At 35.7% G+C, this 16,403-nt stretch overlaps 1 protein-coding gene across 11 annotated transcripts in view; it reads left to right on the top strand.

The window, feature by feature from the left end:
* The first annotated feature begins 833 nt into the window (after nt 1–833).
* The window catches only part of LOC145693344 (divergent protein kinase domain 2A), a 140,912-nt gene continuing 125,342 nt past the window's right edge, over nt 834–16,403 (top strand). For 3 of the 11 annotated variants that reach the window (XR_014132747.1, XM_081769244.1, XM_081769241.1), the window contains exon 1: nt 835–942. Coding sequence is in view for 4 of the 11 variants with exons in the window: in XM_081769241.1 (XP_081625367.1) it covers nt 921–942 (22 nt within the window). In the remaining 7 variants the exon portion in view is untranslated. Of the gene's footprint in view, nt 943–987; nt 1,987–16,403 lie in introns of those variants that run through there. The other 8 variants (XM_081769246.1, XM_081769248.1, XM_081769249.1 and 5 more) reach the window with 8 other exon arrangements.

Genomic DNA, 16,403 nt, shown 5'->3' with positions numbered 1-16,403 from the left:
TAATTAATCTTCGGAAAAAATATTTAGAAACGATATAAATATCATCATTATCAGTCTTCCAATAAAAATCAGAAATATTTTCCCATTATTTTACGAAAATCTTGAACGTCGTGTATGCCCTTAATACTGCTCAGCCTCCCATCCAGCAATATAAACAGCAGCAGCGCCCCTAAGTTTGTGTTATTGTGGCAAAAATGAAGGTTCTATTGACCATCTGACCTTTCAGTGCTCTCTAACGCCTGGTTACCGTCCGATACTCAACACAGTCATTCATTCTGTTCATTTCACTAGCCCCGTAACAGTGTCTTTCTTACTATCCAACAAAAACCACCTTGTTGTTTATCATCTGCTTCAATACTACATAGTGAACAACTACGACTTGTAATGGTGTCAAAGTGATCAACTGTGCAGTGCTCTTGTTATTCATAGCAGCTTGTAGAGCTCCTCCGTGGCTAAGCGTACGCGTGATTAGCGTACGCGCCTTTGGCGTGGGAGTCCCGGGTTCGATTCCCGGCGGGAGCTCATGTGGTTCGGATTCCACGTTAATCAGTAGGTCCACGTCTCATATAGCCTCGCTGCTGAAAGGGACGCTAAACTAAAATCAACTCATAGCAGCTTGTAATATATAGTATCTTCGACATAGTTAGTGTTCCACATGAAGTGATTGTTTCTATTGTGTTTACTTATTTTTTTCCCAAATTGATTCTGGACCAATCATCTCTACAAGTATAGATCCCCATCTAACCGTTTGTATTGCTCAGCGAACGATTTCCTGGAGCAACAAAACATTGAGAGAGAGAGATGATTATACCCCCATAACAAAAAAAAAAAAGTCAAGGATACTACATTATCACCGTTAGGGTATGTGATTAACTGTGACGTAATTCATACGAGGAGAATGGGTAGTGTGAGGCAACTTTATGTGCGCTACAAATATTTCTGGTTATTTAGTTTCGTATTTCTTAAAGAATATCATATGAATATCGTTAAAATATATTGATGTTTTAGATAATACTTCATTTCCACACCAAAATAAGTAAATTCCATCCTTGCTTGAATTGTGCAGTACAGTAAGAAAAGGCGTGAACTATAAGAACGATTTAGAAGAAAGAAGAGTTGCTGTAGTTGAATTGAAATCATTTGCAATTAAAATTGTTCACTTTTCACAGTGGGTAAACTTTACAATGCGCGCTCTAGCTACTGTCTTGACAAACACAACAAATCTACAAAATGGGTCCAGAGTTCTCTAGCCTTACCACGTCTCTGATCTACTTTCCCTATCGTACTTTAATATATAGTATTAAAGCGGTCGTACTTATTGATGCACAGCTGGAGCGTGTATTCTAAAGTTTACCCCTTAATTTTAACCATCGTAAAACACTAGTAACCTTACACTTAGGTACAGGCATATTACTGTCTATTTAATTCCGCTACTTATCCATGCAGAGCATTGAATTTTAGTCCATGCAGAGATAACACTATTACGAAGTAATATGAATTTGGTTCACATTTACTGTAGGGTTGCATAATTTGTAAAATTTACAAAATAAATGTGTAATACTAGTGTATAAATAATCTAAATATCTTGTGTGCATACCTGGTAGATGCATGTTTACGTAAAAACATGCAGGTTTACTTTTGGTACACTACTCGAAATAATTGTTGAGGAATTATAATTGTTCTCCAAAACATTACCCTAGGCAACATGACAATACGTCGTTCAGCATAGATAAAATTGTATTTTACGATCTGCGTATAAATACGGTGTCTGAATGTATGTCATAAGTACTAGTGCAAAAAACAGAAACCAGCCTGTGCTAGTTGGCTATTAAAACGCATCTAATGCTGTCTAACCGAGTCTGGGCACGGCGAAGCATGTGATTTCGTACCTTAGCCCGAAATGTGTTCGAAGGGAGCATGCGCGTCAGCGACAGTGGGCATACGCATAACCGAAGATAGTGGAAACAAGTGGGATTTGGCAATTAGGTGAGTTTCAGTAGCACTTTTCACGGTTTCACCTAGTAACGCTGCACTTGTAAACATAAAATGCAACTTCGTGTATACTGTGCAGAAATACACCCCGGTGGAAAATAGTCTCTAATACAGTCATCTTTGATATACACTTGCTTATTTTATCAATAGTAAAACACTTGTAATGATTTTACAGTAGTAACTCTACGCTTATAAACCTCAAATACAGCTGTATTACTTTGTATTTCTATCACATGCAGAAATGTGTTGTTGTAAATATGCCTTTTCACGCAAAGTCTTGATTTTTATCTGTAAATTTTTCAAAATGTGTTGTACCGAAACGAAACCAGCATCTGTAAAACTACATTAATGAAACTCGAAACTGTTTTGCAAAATTGGGCCCATAAGGTAGCTAGTAATCACAGTATACTAAGTGAAGTATCTGAAGTCAATGTGTTAACTCATGACGCTCAAGTATAGAAGTGTCCGACAGTTTTTTAAAATTTCATTTCATTTTATTTATTCTCCATTGTGTACAAACTTTGAAATAATTTTCCAATAGTACATGGCAGGGCTTAAGTTTAGAGTTGCCCCTCCAGTCTGAAATTGCCTTGGACTTTGCAACATACAAAAAACAGTGCTTAAAGTATTAAACATTGTTACATTTCAATTAATTTCAGTACTCCGTGTGTTTCACAAAAATTTAAAAGGTTTTCTTCATTATTTTTGCGCATCCGTTACACCTGTTCGCCATATTCGCCATATTTTACAGCTACCATGCTGCTGAAACCTTCTGCAATGCTTCCGCATCCGACAAATAGTACTAACTTTCACATATCTTTCCTCGTATTAAACATAACTCTTCTGTCGAACTTACATTCCTAAACATCAAATAAAAACTTCAAATTGTAATTTCTTACCTCATTTCTCCTGTAAATTTTCCTGATTTTTATAAAAAGCGGAGGGGTAACTCTAAACTTAACTCCATGGCAGGGTTGGCTGGTTTAAACCAGCTTTTTTTTTTTAAATTTAAAAAGTTTAAATCAAAAAAACGAAAAATGTTCGTAAAAGTGTAAGTGTTCGTAAAATCTCAATGAACACACATTTGTGGTTATCACGTTTCATTCTCGTGTATTATTCGTATTATATGCAGACGTAAATTCCCCATTCATTACTCAAGCATTTTTTTTTTTTTTTTTTTTGTTTATGAATATTTCTTTTGTCATTTTTTATAGTTTATTGTTGTTATGCAACTGCAATCAAAGAAAAAATCTAAATATTGTTTCGTTTTAATCATGTTTACTTTTGACAAAATACATTGAAATGTCGCACTTTTTTGGGGGGAAGCGAGTCATACAAATCCCACGAGAGGAGTTTATGGAAACCAAAGGTATCTTTGGAATCTATTTATGTATAAATAGGCCAGAGCCAAAGTGGACTTGAAAGAAAACGGTAAAAAAAAAAGTAGTAAACGAAGAAGTGGAACTGCATGTAGTGTAGTCGCTAAAATTAATTCTCTTAACGAGGGCGATTACGAAACATCGCCTCTAATTGAAATCATGATTATTTTCCAATAAAGTAAAATTCAATAAACTTTCTTGTTATTGTTCGTCCCTCAATGCATACTCATCTCATGGTTAATTATCCCATATCGGACTTCCGAAGAAACTCATCGAAACAACTTATTGACCGCGCCAATAGCGACTACTCTCAGTCATGACTCCGTTTTCTTTCGTTCAGAAATAGAAAAGAAAGAGAAGAAAGTAGAAGGGTAACAGAAGGAGGTAGGAAAAGGGAGGAAAAAGAAAGAAAACAAATAGAGTATTTTAATAAGAAAATAGATTACTGGATAATTCCGGAAATATAGTAAGAAGTCGAGAAAGTTGTTAAAAGAGGAATCATTTTAAATGTTATTAACGATTAATCAATTTTAGAATGCTTCGGAATAGACACATGTTCCCTCATACCACGCAGACCTAGCTCCAGGCACCACGTTCGTGGGGTTGCCCAGACCTAGACCAGGAAAGGAGAAAATCGAAATTATTCTTTGTAAAGTTATTCCAAATGATGATTGATAACCATCCAGTATCTCTAGGATCGACCACACATATGAATTAGCCAAGGAAAAAAAATCAAAGTTATAAACTCAATATAAATTTATGTATCGTATCAATGAGAGTTTCAACTTCCGGGAAGAAAGATGTCGTATTTAGGCTCATCCTGCTATTTTCGTTTCACTCCTAGAGCCGATTTAAACCGTTAGTAGCGGTCCTTCATGACCTAGGTTATTTACCTTAACACATATATTAAAACATGACACATATATTATAGATGTTAATACGACAAATGATATCACTAAAATTACTTAAATTAAATTTATCATGCATTCACACGCTCACTCACTCAGGACAGTGTATATATGTTTAAAGGAAACTAACTAACTACAAAGGTACAAATAGTTTATTACATTCATAGTGAAAAGGAAAAATAATTATAAAGAAAATATTAAAAGCACAAGTTCTTGGTTATATATCAATAGAATACATAGGGTTATACTTTAGTAAGTCTTTATACATTTGATCATATTGACAAATGGAAAGAAAAAAAAATAATTACATGTATTATATCTTAGGCATGCTAAAGCAAAATTATGATTTGCGACATACGCAAAGAAGACACTTATTTCACTTTAAAAAAAAATGGACAAAGAGGAAAGAAAAAAAAACTTTTAGGTGTACTAGAACTTATGAGTCTCTACCTCACATTGAGAAATAAAATATTAATAATTCTGAGCGTTCAAATCACAAATCACGCACTACTCGTAGTGTCCAAAAACATTTCGCTCCATTTAACTTAGTTTGTGTTTATATATATATATATATATATATCTATATATATATATATATATAACTATTGGTTTATAAAAACCATTCATCAACTATATTTAGTTTGTGACTATTAGCAGTTTATAGCTGCACTCGCATACTACAACGTTTATATCCATCTAGGGATTTTGAAATCACTTTCCGCCAGAGGATGTTCCTCCTCTTAGTCAGTCCATTTCCAAATTTATTAATTGGATAATTTCAAGTTATTTGTTTAACACTGGGACACGTCATGAAACTTTTCCTTAGGATCACTTTTGTATATATATATATATGGTTCGAATTTAAGACGATCTTCCACAGGTGTAAGGAGTATGATGATTTACATTGAGGATAAAAAAAAAAAAAAAAAAAAAAACACTGGTCAAATCACAGGAAACATGCAGGTGAGAGGGATTAAAGGTACACTTTCCACAATGGTTTTAGGTTGGTAGTTCAGGAATAATATTCGTTATGATGTGGGTTACATTTAGACCTGCCGTTACTTCTTAATACATGCCATTAAATAATTACATAGGTTATGATTTACATCTATTCAGAAGAAAGGAAAATTATTTGAGTGCACGGCGGTATTCTTGACAAAAATCTATATTATTATATTCGTCGGAGACTTACTTGTAAACTATAGCAACCAATACACGTTTGGGGGGACAGACACGAGCGCTCTTACATATATCCATATAATACATTTAATATCATACTTTTACTTTAACATCATATTCACATACTAAGCACATGTACATTTCGAAGTATTGAATTATCTCTATATATATATATATATTTATATTTAATAATCGCGCACACATTTTAAGTAATAACCCCAACAATAATTTCAGAAAAGGTTGCAAACATTGTACAAGAAAAACAAATGACTTCCGACATTACATTAAAAAAACTGATCTTTTTACCTGATACCGCGCGTCTATAAATTTTAACTTTCAAATAGTCAATTCGTGCTTAAATAATAAAAAAAAAAAACTTTGTGAGGCAGGCACGTAACACAGAACATTCCTAAAGATATAACTAGATAAACCAAAATACAATTTCTGGGCCCAGGTTAACTACAAGATAAACGAAAACCAAAACAGAAAGGAAAGTGATCAATGGATTAAAAAAAAAAAAACTTAGAGGGACGACGGTGAAAGAACGTAATTGAAGTTTCGTCAAATATGAGGTCGTTATTCCTTTTGGCAATAGGTCAAAATGTGATGGAGACCCCAATCACTATCTACTCTATCCATGAATCGTGTCTCGCAACGTCTCAGCTGGTAATTTTAGATCTGAGTTTTACGTTAAATAAATCGTAAGTAACAAGTTCAAAATGGGGGGGGGAGGAAGGTTGAAATTAAAAAAAAAACTAGAGAAGAAGTAGAAGGAGTATAGGTAAAAAGAGAGGAGACAGAACACTACAACTACGAAAGATAAGGGGTCGAATTTACGTATACAACATACTATAACCAAATATTCTCTTTTATGCCAAAAAGGGTTCGGCTTACCAAATAAATAGCCGAAAAAAAATGTCTGCAAAGTTGAGACAAGTCTGTGTCCTCGATGGGATTTTCGGAAAGACGAAGGCTTTAGGGAAATCCCACCACTCACCGTATCCGGTCAACACCCTTGCAGATCCCGGAATCCTCCGGAAGGTTAGAGACGGCGCTAATTTAGAATTTCAAAAGAAAAAAAAAATCATCCGACCTCTCGGAAACTAAAAGATTCCAGAATAGTAATGAAACTAGAGTAATAGCTAAGATATTCCTAATTAGTGATTTGCCAAAATAAAAAAAAATTAAATAAACTGAATTTTGGATCGGTGATTTCAATGACCAAACATCACCGATAGCTCCCCTTCGCAGAATGCGCTAAATTCTGAGGCATCGATTAATTTCCATCACTATCTAGTTTGAAAACTGAGAAAAGAAAACGAAAATATTCAAGGGGGGAGGGGTCGATGCCCGGGTACGGGAAAATAAATTTCAATAACTAATTGTTTTGTTTCCGTAACCCTGTCAGAGCTGTCGCCTTCATGAATACTGTAAGCTAACCCGAGTAGGTAACGTGAAAAAAAAAATCTCACGGAGCAGGATATTCTATTTTAAAACCGACCGAAAAATATAATTCACTACAGCCCTGTTGTATAACTATTGTCTTTCCATAATTTATTATTCAATATGTCTAGTCAGCGATTGTACGATGCTACCCATGCTATCAGATGATATTATAGTTGATCATTACTATAACACATTAAACTACAAAGTATCGCCATAGTCCGACTATATATCGCCCTCCTGTCCGCGTGATATTCCGGTGCAGGGGTCAGAACCTGAGATGTTTGTAGCTACACGTATCTACTCAATACGTATACGAATATATATCAACACGTGGCGAAGTATGCACTGAGCTACTATATATATAACTATATGGGTGTCCTATCATCTATATTCATCTACTACAATATTCATATATTCATATCATCATCTTTTTCCATTTACTACGACGCTATATTTTACAAGCACCCTGTCTCCTCTATCTACGCCCAGCCTACATACACATTTCATCATAATACTTTAAAATCTATAGTCACTACAAACATTTCCCATTCCGATCACTGCACGACAACCTCACTCGAACTCAAGACTCTTTCACCACACACACAATACTATGTAATACCTGGTAGCTTTATTAAGAAAGAAAAAAAAATCATACGTATGTTCACTGAAAAATAGAATTATCTGCGATAATATTTAATGTTTATGAAATTCTGACAACAATGAAATTATTCTGCAGCCACAAAAAAAGAAATGAACATTTAATATAATTTCAAAGCGAAGAACTAGCATCATATCGCCCAACTTCTGTCAAGAAATTACGTATTGTTTATTTAATTAAATATTTCGATTTCTAGACTAAGTAGAATGTTGTAATTTTCAGAAAACATTAATTTTGGATCACTTAACCTAACTGTACATCCATATGGGCTGGGAATTATATTTACTAGGTTTTATTTCGAAAAGAAAGGTCAATTCCATGGAAACTAAATCACTAAGAGCATCGACATAAGAATGACGGTTAGTACTGACTTTTGACACTAGGGGGCTAGCGACGATATGATCAACCCTTGAACCACTGAATGTGACCTTGTACACGGAAATTTTGATACTATGACACTCTCATTTTCTAATATTACTATAGATCGATATGTTGCGTTTAGATATTGATCAAATACGAATGATACACTGTCCATACTTCATTATTTCACACACTCTTTCATCACTTAACTACAATTGCTACTACTGATACTACATTACAAACACATACATGCCACATCTATAACTACAACCTACATTAATACATGTTGTACTAATGAATATACACAAACAACATTCAGATTTTACCATTTTCTTTCAAATCGGCTCTATCGGTTTATGAAAGGAAAGGGAAAGAAAGGAACAGGGCCAATTTGCCCTTGTATTCACTAAATCACATTCTTAAACTGTTTAGTTAATGCCCCGAGGGGACATATCAAAGTGTTGACTAACAATAGGACCCGTGCCCTGAAGGGGCAGGAACCCGGAACAAACTACATGTTCAACTCATCCCGCTGGAAGCCGTACTCTCAAGTCAGGAGTCAGATAGGAGCCCTTACTGTAAATTTACACGTGCATTATTCTACCTATCTTAACTACAACGAAATTAAATACCGCCATGTTACTACTAAATAAGTACAAAAAGAAATCACATTCACTACATACACGAACACAAACGGCAGTGGGGCAGGCCTAACGTAACTCTAAAAGGAATAGTTTTACAGATAAAAGTATTTTAAGGGAGAAAACACTAATCTTCCGAAACTGTTCGTGGATATTTAAGAACAACTAGCAAACTGATGCACTTCGTAGAACCTGTCCACCACTAATTATATCGGCAAAACATGGCGTCACTGAATTATGCTTCCTATTTTAGTTCTTCAGTCTGGTTTTTTACTATGAAACTTAACGAATTATGGCTCCGCGGCTTCCTGGATGATAGTTATTCAACTATTATATTAGTTTTACCTTCTTAATGCAGCTTTTCTAGCTCATTTCTACTTTTCTGAGTTGGAAGATCCGGGTCGGCTGTCGTCAGCAAAATTCGAGGCACGGAATGGGAATATTCGCGCTCTTACATCATAGCGTGGGTGAATCCTCCAATCAAAACAAAGCATTTTTGGCGGTGGGGCTTTGAAACGAATAAAATTTGGTAAAATCTGGATTAAACCAGATTTCAGAAGGACCTAGGTATCTAAAAGAGAGGTGAAGGGTGGTCCTGAAAATTCTGTCGAATTTTAGATTGGTTATTTATTCGAAAAGTTCCGTCCAATGGTGGATCTATATTTTCAGATCGCACTGACACCGTAAGAATTGTAATAATCCATTTACATATCCATATACAAGACTTATAACTAATTTAATATATAAATAAAGATATTGATTCCCAAAACTATAATTCCTAATGAATTTTTTACAGCATTCCATGTTAATTGAAACAGAATAACAAACAAAATTACGAATTATATAACAGCCAGAAATTTTTTGTTAAACGTCAAGTACAGTCGGTGCAAAAAATTTCGGGCACCCTCCTATTAAAAACATCATCACATTAGACTGTAATGGCATATTACAGTTCCCCGGCGTCGTTAAAAAAAAATTTGTTTGAATAACAAAATTTTGTTGAATAGAATTAACATGTATTAATACTAATAAACTAACTACTCACTCATACTCTCATACACTCAAATGAGACAGTGTAACATTCACTTTGGGTATTGAGATAGAAGTTCCCGTTTTTTGTCCTCGGTACAGTTGAAAAGCTTAAGATTCTGGAAATTGTGAGTTCCGATACTTTCACCTTTTAGATTGTGTAATACAGCGCAATTTTTCAATAATTTTACTGCTAAAAATGTTCACAAAGGAACAGGACGGACAGGAGTTCCAGCTGAGATATTGAAAGAGACAACTCATAGGGTTTCACTCGCCGACTGGCGTATCCGATTACATTAGGATCTAGTTTCTCGACTATCGCTCCCTTCATTTGTTAGAATTCTATTTCCGCCATTAGTTTGTATTTGCGAAGGGGCAGAATTCTGAGATCTATTTGCACTATTATGATTAACATTACTGCCTTGACCATTACCGTTTTCTCTTCTCCGGTACGCCCCGTTAAAGTTCCTCCTATTATCGTCCCTATTCGGGTTCGATTCCCCCATTGTGCGGTCATAGGGGCGATAACCCCGGCGATTGTTAAACATCGGTCGGTTACGGTACAGACGTCGACCATTATATTGATTGCTTTCCGAGCCATACCCACTCGGGTAACGAGATCCAGCTTGGGTGTAACTCAGAAAGTCCGTTTGGCAACTAGCCGTTGCCTTGCTTTTCACGAGTTTCACAATTTTGGCTTGCCGGGCGAAATACCTCTTTGGTGGGCCTCCAGTTTCTTTCCCACACAGGGCAGCTAGGCGTGACGTAACTTCTCGCACCGTTTGGCACAAGTGGGATGCAATGGCCCGCGACTCATCTGGTGGAAGAGCGTTCACTATAATGTCTACTAGTTCGGCTTGCGATGGATTTTCAGCGATCTGGTAGTACAATTCTATAGTCTTCCAAGCATAGTCCAAAAGGGACCCATACTTGGCTCGATCATACCTTAAAGATTGGAGGTTGCGTTTTTGAAGCCTTTCTATATGCTCATTACAGTATTCTTCCTTGAAAAGGATCAGAAAATCGCCAAATGTATGGATTCTGTATTTAATAGAGGCAAACCATGCGCCTGATGCTGCAATTAAAAGTTTCTCAACTATTTGCAAGCGTTCTCTATCAGTCAGCCGATACATTTCCAAGCACTGCTGCAATCTACGCAGGAAAACACGAGGCTGTCCATTGGTGATATTCCCATCAAACGTGGGAAAACGTTCGATGTCCCTCAGCGAAACCTTGGAACCCATACTAACATAAGCAGGTGAATAGTTAGTGGGAATTAACATATTATCCTGCACAATCGGAGTAGTCACCGGATTTACCACCGACGACGTCGTAGCGGTGTTATAATTACCCATGTAATTAAAAGGGATTCTGTTGGTCGTATTGACTATGTTGGGCTCCATCCCCGGACCAACCGCACCCGTGAACAACGACTCAGGATGGTACCCATCTCCTCTTCCCGGCAACACGCTATATGATTGTATACCTCCATGTAAGGAGGGTGCACTCACGCTAGTGACCGTAGTCGTCACAACACTCGACTGATTCGGCACACTATTGCAATTAAACTACGACTTTAGTTCTGACCGATGCATGGGGTAGTGCATCGCAATATCCCGTGCATCACCTGACATCGGATTCTCTTTTCCTGCGCTACAGGTAGTGGTTATAGCAGGTAATATTTCTGAGGAATCGCTACCGGGGAAAGGATAGGTTACCTCTGATTTTTCGCGACTGGGTTTCGTTATTTCTTTTTGAATATTCACTATTTCGTCCTGAATTTTCAAAATTTTTTGGTCAGTTACTTCCCGTTTGGTTTCCAGTGATAAATTTGACAAAGTGGACTTTAAATTATCAATTTCAGCCTGCTGTGTTTCTAGTTCATTGTTGACCTTATGTAATTTGGTATCTATTTGTTCAAATTCTGAATTTACATGATCGAATTTACCCTCAGTTTCCTGTTGAAGTTGCTTTATAGATTGCTGAGCCTCGCATCTGACCAGATCAATTTCAGTAGACATTTGCTCTCTCAATGTGGTTATTGAGGAAGCAAAGTCCGAACATATGTTGTCTATTTTCTGAGTTAGTACCTCGAATCGAGATTCGGTTTCTCGGTTCGAGGTGTCAAATTTCTCATTTATTTCGCGTCTCATTTGTTGATTATCCCGATCAATTTTTGTAGCATCTGTTGTAATGAAAGGAGGAGAGTGTCATTATTAGATGACACAATCTTCCTTTGCTCTGCTTTGGTTTTATCACCAATTGAATCCCCATTTCTTTCATCATCATCGAGGTCAGATATCTCCACTGGAGATATTTGGCCTCGGTTCTTCGGGGTACTATACCCTCGCTCCCCGTCTGAATCGGGATGTTCATTTTCTTTCTCAGAGGATAGACTCATGGGTTCACGCGACTGGTGGAGCTTTCCCTCACATTCTTTACAGTATTTAATTATCTCACCAGCCCGGACCTTCTCTGCATTTTCAGCAGTATCCTCTAAATTGGTACAACTGAAATGAATCAATTTCAGCCCACACTCGTGCTGCCGTGTCGTGACAAAACGCTGTAACTTTGGCGAAGAAGTTTTGCGAAAATGAGCCTTAAAGTTTTCATCCGAAAATGTGGTCTGTATCGTGTAGAAATAGTGTATCTTGACTTTGGAAACACGTGGTTACATGTAATGTTACGTAAATGCACGTTGTGTGATTAAATTTGGTGAAAATTGATTGGTTGACCATTATTGCCTAGTTACACTGGTTCTACACAATACAGATCACATTTTCGGATGAAAACTTTAAGGCTCATTTTCGCAAAGCTTCTTCGCCAAAGTTACAGCGTTTTGTCACGACACGGCAGCGTGACACCTCACTAGCCTACGGGAGACGCGAGCTCTTTTCTCATTACTTTCTAACGTACATTGTGTACATGAGACTTCCGCGTTCTCGTGTGATACGACAACTTCTCTATTGGTTGCCATAGCTTCCGTACAAAAAGGACACAATATAAACACACATGCAATTATATACTTACAGACTAACAAAACTTACTATCCAGATACTGTTCATAGATTAAAGGACTCCTGTCTGATTCCCTCCTTGGGTCAACTTCCAGCATTTTCAAATTTTAGAATTCAAACTTTGACAGATTCCTTCATTTCCCCCTTTCTATAGAGAGAGACAAAGATAGCAGAACAGCCAATGACTATAATTATTTAATCTCACTGTGACCTTTTTAATTATTCACCTTTTTGTGGCCAAGTCAATATGTGCTCGATCCTAAACAGTGTTTAATAAATAATTTCAGATCCGTTACCAGGGAAAACAATTGTTTCCATGGTAACTGTCCTAAGTCAACGGTCGCCAATTGAAAGAAAACGGTAAAAAAAAAAAAAGTAGTAAACGAAGAAGTGGAACTGCATGTAGTGTAGTCGCTAAAATTAATTCTCTTAACGAGGGCGATTACGAAACATCGCCTACTAATTGAAATCATGATTATTTTCCAATAAAGTAAAATTCAATAAACTTTCTTGTTATTGTTCGTCCCTCAATGCATACTCATCTCATGGTTAATTATCCCATATCGGACTTCCGAAGAAACTCATCGAAACAACTTATTGACCGCGCCAATAGCGACTACTCTCAGTCATGACTCCGTTTTCTTTCGTTCAGAAATAGAAAAGAAAGAGAAGAAAGTAGAAGGGTAACAGAAGGAGGTAGGAAAAGGGAGGAAAAAGAAAGAAAACAAATAGAGTATTTTAATAAGAAAATAGATTACTGGATAATTCCGGAAATATAGTAAGAAGTCGAGAAAGTTGTTAAAAGAGGAATCATTTTAAATGTTATTAACGATTAATCAATTTTAGAATGCTTCGGAATAGACACATGTTCCCTCATACCACGCAGACCTAGCTCCAGGCACCACGTTCGTGGGGTTGCCCAGACCTAGACCAGGAAAGGAGAAAATCGAAATTATTCTTTGTAAAGTTATTCCAAATGATGATTGATAACCATCCAGTATCTCTAGGATCGACCACACATATGAATTAGCCAAGGAAAAAAAATCAAAGTTATAAACTCAATATAAATTTATGTATCGTATCAATGAGAGTTTCAACTTCCGGGAAGAAAGATGTCGTATTTAGGCTCATCCTGCTATTTTCGTTTCACTCCTAGAGCCGATTTAAACCGTTAGTAGCGGTCCTTCATGACCTAGGTTATTTACCTTAACACATATATTAAAACATGACACATATATTATAGATGTTAATACGACAAATGATATCACTAAAATTACTTAAATTAAATTTATCATGCATTCACACGCTCACTCACTCAGGACAGTGTATATATGTTTAAAGGAAACTAACTAACTACAAAGGTACAAATAGTTTATTACATTCATAGTGAAAAGGAAAAATAATTATAAAGAAAATATTAAAAGCACAAGTTCTTGGTTATATATCAATAGAATACATAGGGTTATACTTTAGTAAGTCTTTATACATTTGATCATATTGACAAATGGAAAGAAAAAAAAATAATTACATGTATTATATCTTAGGCATGCTAAAGCAAAATTATGATTTGCGACATACGCAAAGAAGACACTTATTTCACTTTAAAAAAAATGGACAAAGAGGAAAGAAAAAAAACTTTTAGGTGTACTAGAACTTATGAGTCTCTACCTCACATTGAGAAATAAAATATTAATAATTCTGAGCGTTCAAATCACAAATCACGCACTACTCGTAGTGTCCAAAAACATTTCGCTCCATTTAACTTAGTTTGTGTTTATATATCTATCTATCTATCTATCTATCTATCTATCTATCTATATATATATATATATATATATATATATATATATATATAACTATTGGTTTATAAAAACCATTCATCAACTATATTTAGTTTGTGACTATTAGCAGTTTATAGCTGCACTCGCATACTACAACGTTTATATCCATCAAGGGATTTTGAAATCACTTTCCGCCAAGGATGTTCCTCCTCTTAGTCAGTCCATTTCCAAATTTATTAATTGGATAATTTCAAGTTATTTGTTTAACACTGGGACACGTCATGAAACCTTTCCTTAGGATCACTTTTGTATATATGTATATATGGTTCGAATTTAAGACGATCTTCCACAGGTGTAAGGAGTATGATGATTTACATTGAGGATAAAAAAAAAAAAAAAAAAACACTGGTCAAGTCACAGGATACATATGCAGGTGAGAGTTATTAAAGGTACACTTTCCACAATGGTTTTAGGTTGGTAGTTCAGGAATAATATTCGTTATGATGTGGGTTACATTTAGACCTGCCGTTACTTCTTAATACATGCCATTAAATAATTACATAGGTTATGATTTACATCTATTCAGAAGAAAGGAAAATTATTTGAGTGCACGGCGGTATTCTTGACAAAAATCTATATTATTATATTCGTCGGAGACTTACTTGTAAACTATAGCAACCAATACACGTTTGGGGGGACTGACACGAGCGCTCTTACATATATCCATATAATACATTTAATATCATACTTTTACTTTAACATCATATTCACATACTAAGCACATGTACATTTCGACGTATTCAATTATCTCTATATATATATATTCATATTTAATAATCGCGCACACATTTTAAGTAATAACCCCAACAATAATTTCAGAAAAGGTTGCAAACATTGTACAAGAAAAACAAATGACTTCCGACATTACATTAAAAAAACTGATCTTTTTACCTGATACCGCGCGTCTATAAATTTTAACTTTCATATAGTCAATTCGTGCTTAAATAATAATAAAAAAAAAACTTTGTGAGGCAGGCACGTAACACAGAACATTCCTAAAGATATAACTAGATAAACCAAAATACAATTTCTGGGCCCAGGTTAACTACAAGATAAACGAAAACCAAAACAGAAAGGAAAGTGATCAATGGATTAAAAAAAAAAACTTAGAGGGACGACGGTGAAAGAACGTAATTGAAGTGTCGTCAAATATGAGTTCGTTATTCCTTTTGGCAATAGGTCAAAATGTGATGGAGAACCCAATCACTATCTACTCTATCCATGAATAGAGTGTACCTCACTCCCTGTGTGTGTGCAAAAGACGTTTAAATTTGACACATATTTAGCGATATTTCTTGAGGAGTTTGCAACACTGACCTGCGGGTGGCATATCTTTCGTCTTCCTTTTTAGTGTTGAATTCAATTATGAAATACAATTTAAGTCGTTCCATTTTAAAAATCATAACTTTATATTGGGTTGGCAACACTGTTCATCCGGTGATGTCAAGTAATGTCTATCAATGTACCCCTTTGTATAGTTGCTTCGTGCAAAGTTTCGCTTCTCTCTCTCTCTCTCTCCCTTGGTTTCTCCGTCATCAAGGTTTGTCATTATAAATGACGCACCCGGTATATATATATATATATATATATATATATATATATATATATATATATATATATATATACAGAGAGAGAGAGAGAGAAAATTTACGAGGAGCTGGTGAAAATGTTGTAGTCCAATCCAGAAGGAGTGTAGGTACTAGGAAGAAAAATGAAACCGTAGTTTAGAAAAACATATCTCTGTATGTACAAATAGAAATTTTCATATTAATAATGAAATTCTTATTCTTTCTCAGGCCTCGGAAGTGATTATGTGTGCCCAAACAGATAATTTCACGAACATCCTGATCCTAACTGTTATAACATATTTGTTCCACCAAGGAAAGTCACCGAAGTAAATTAATTAGGAAATCAGTGAAACACCACGGGACCCTCCCCCGTTATATACAATAGT

The sequence above is a fragment of the Thermobia domestica genome, chromosome 8 (assembly GCF_964235325.1).
Source record: "Thermobia domestica chromosome 8, izTheDome1.hap1.1, whole genome shotgun sequence".
Classification (NCBI taxonomy): Eukaryota; Metazoa; Arthropoda; class Insecta; order Zygentoma; family Lepismatidae; genus Thermobia; species Thermobia domestica.
Note: the sequence above shows the minus strand (reverse complement) of the source record. Positions and strands in the feature narration are given on the sequence as shown.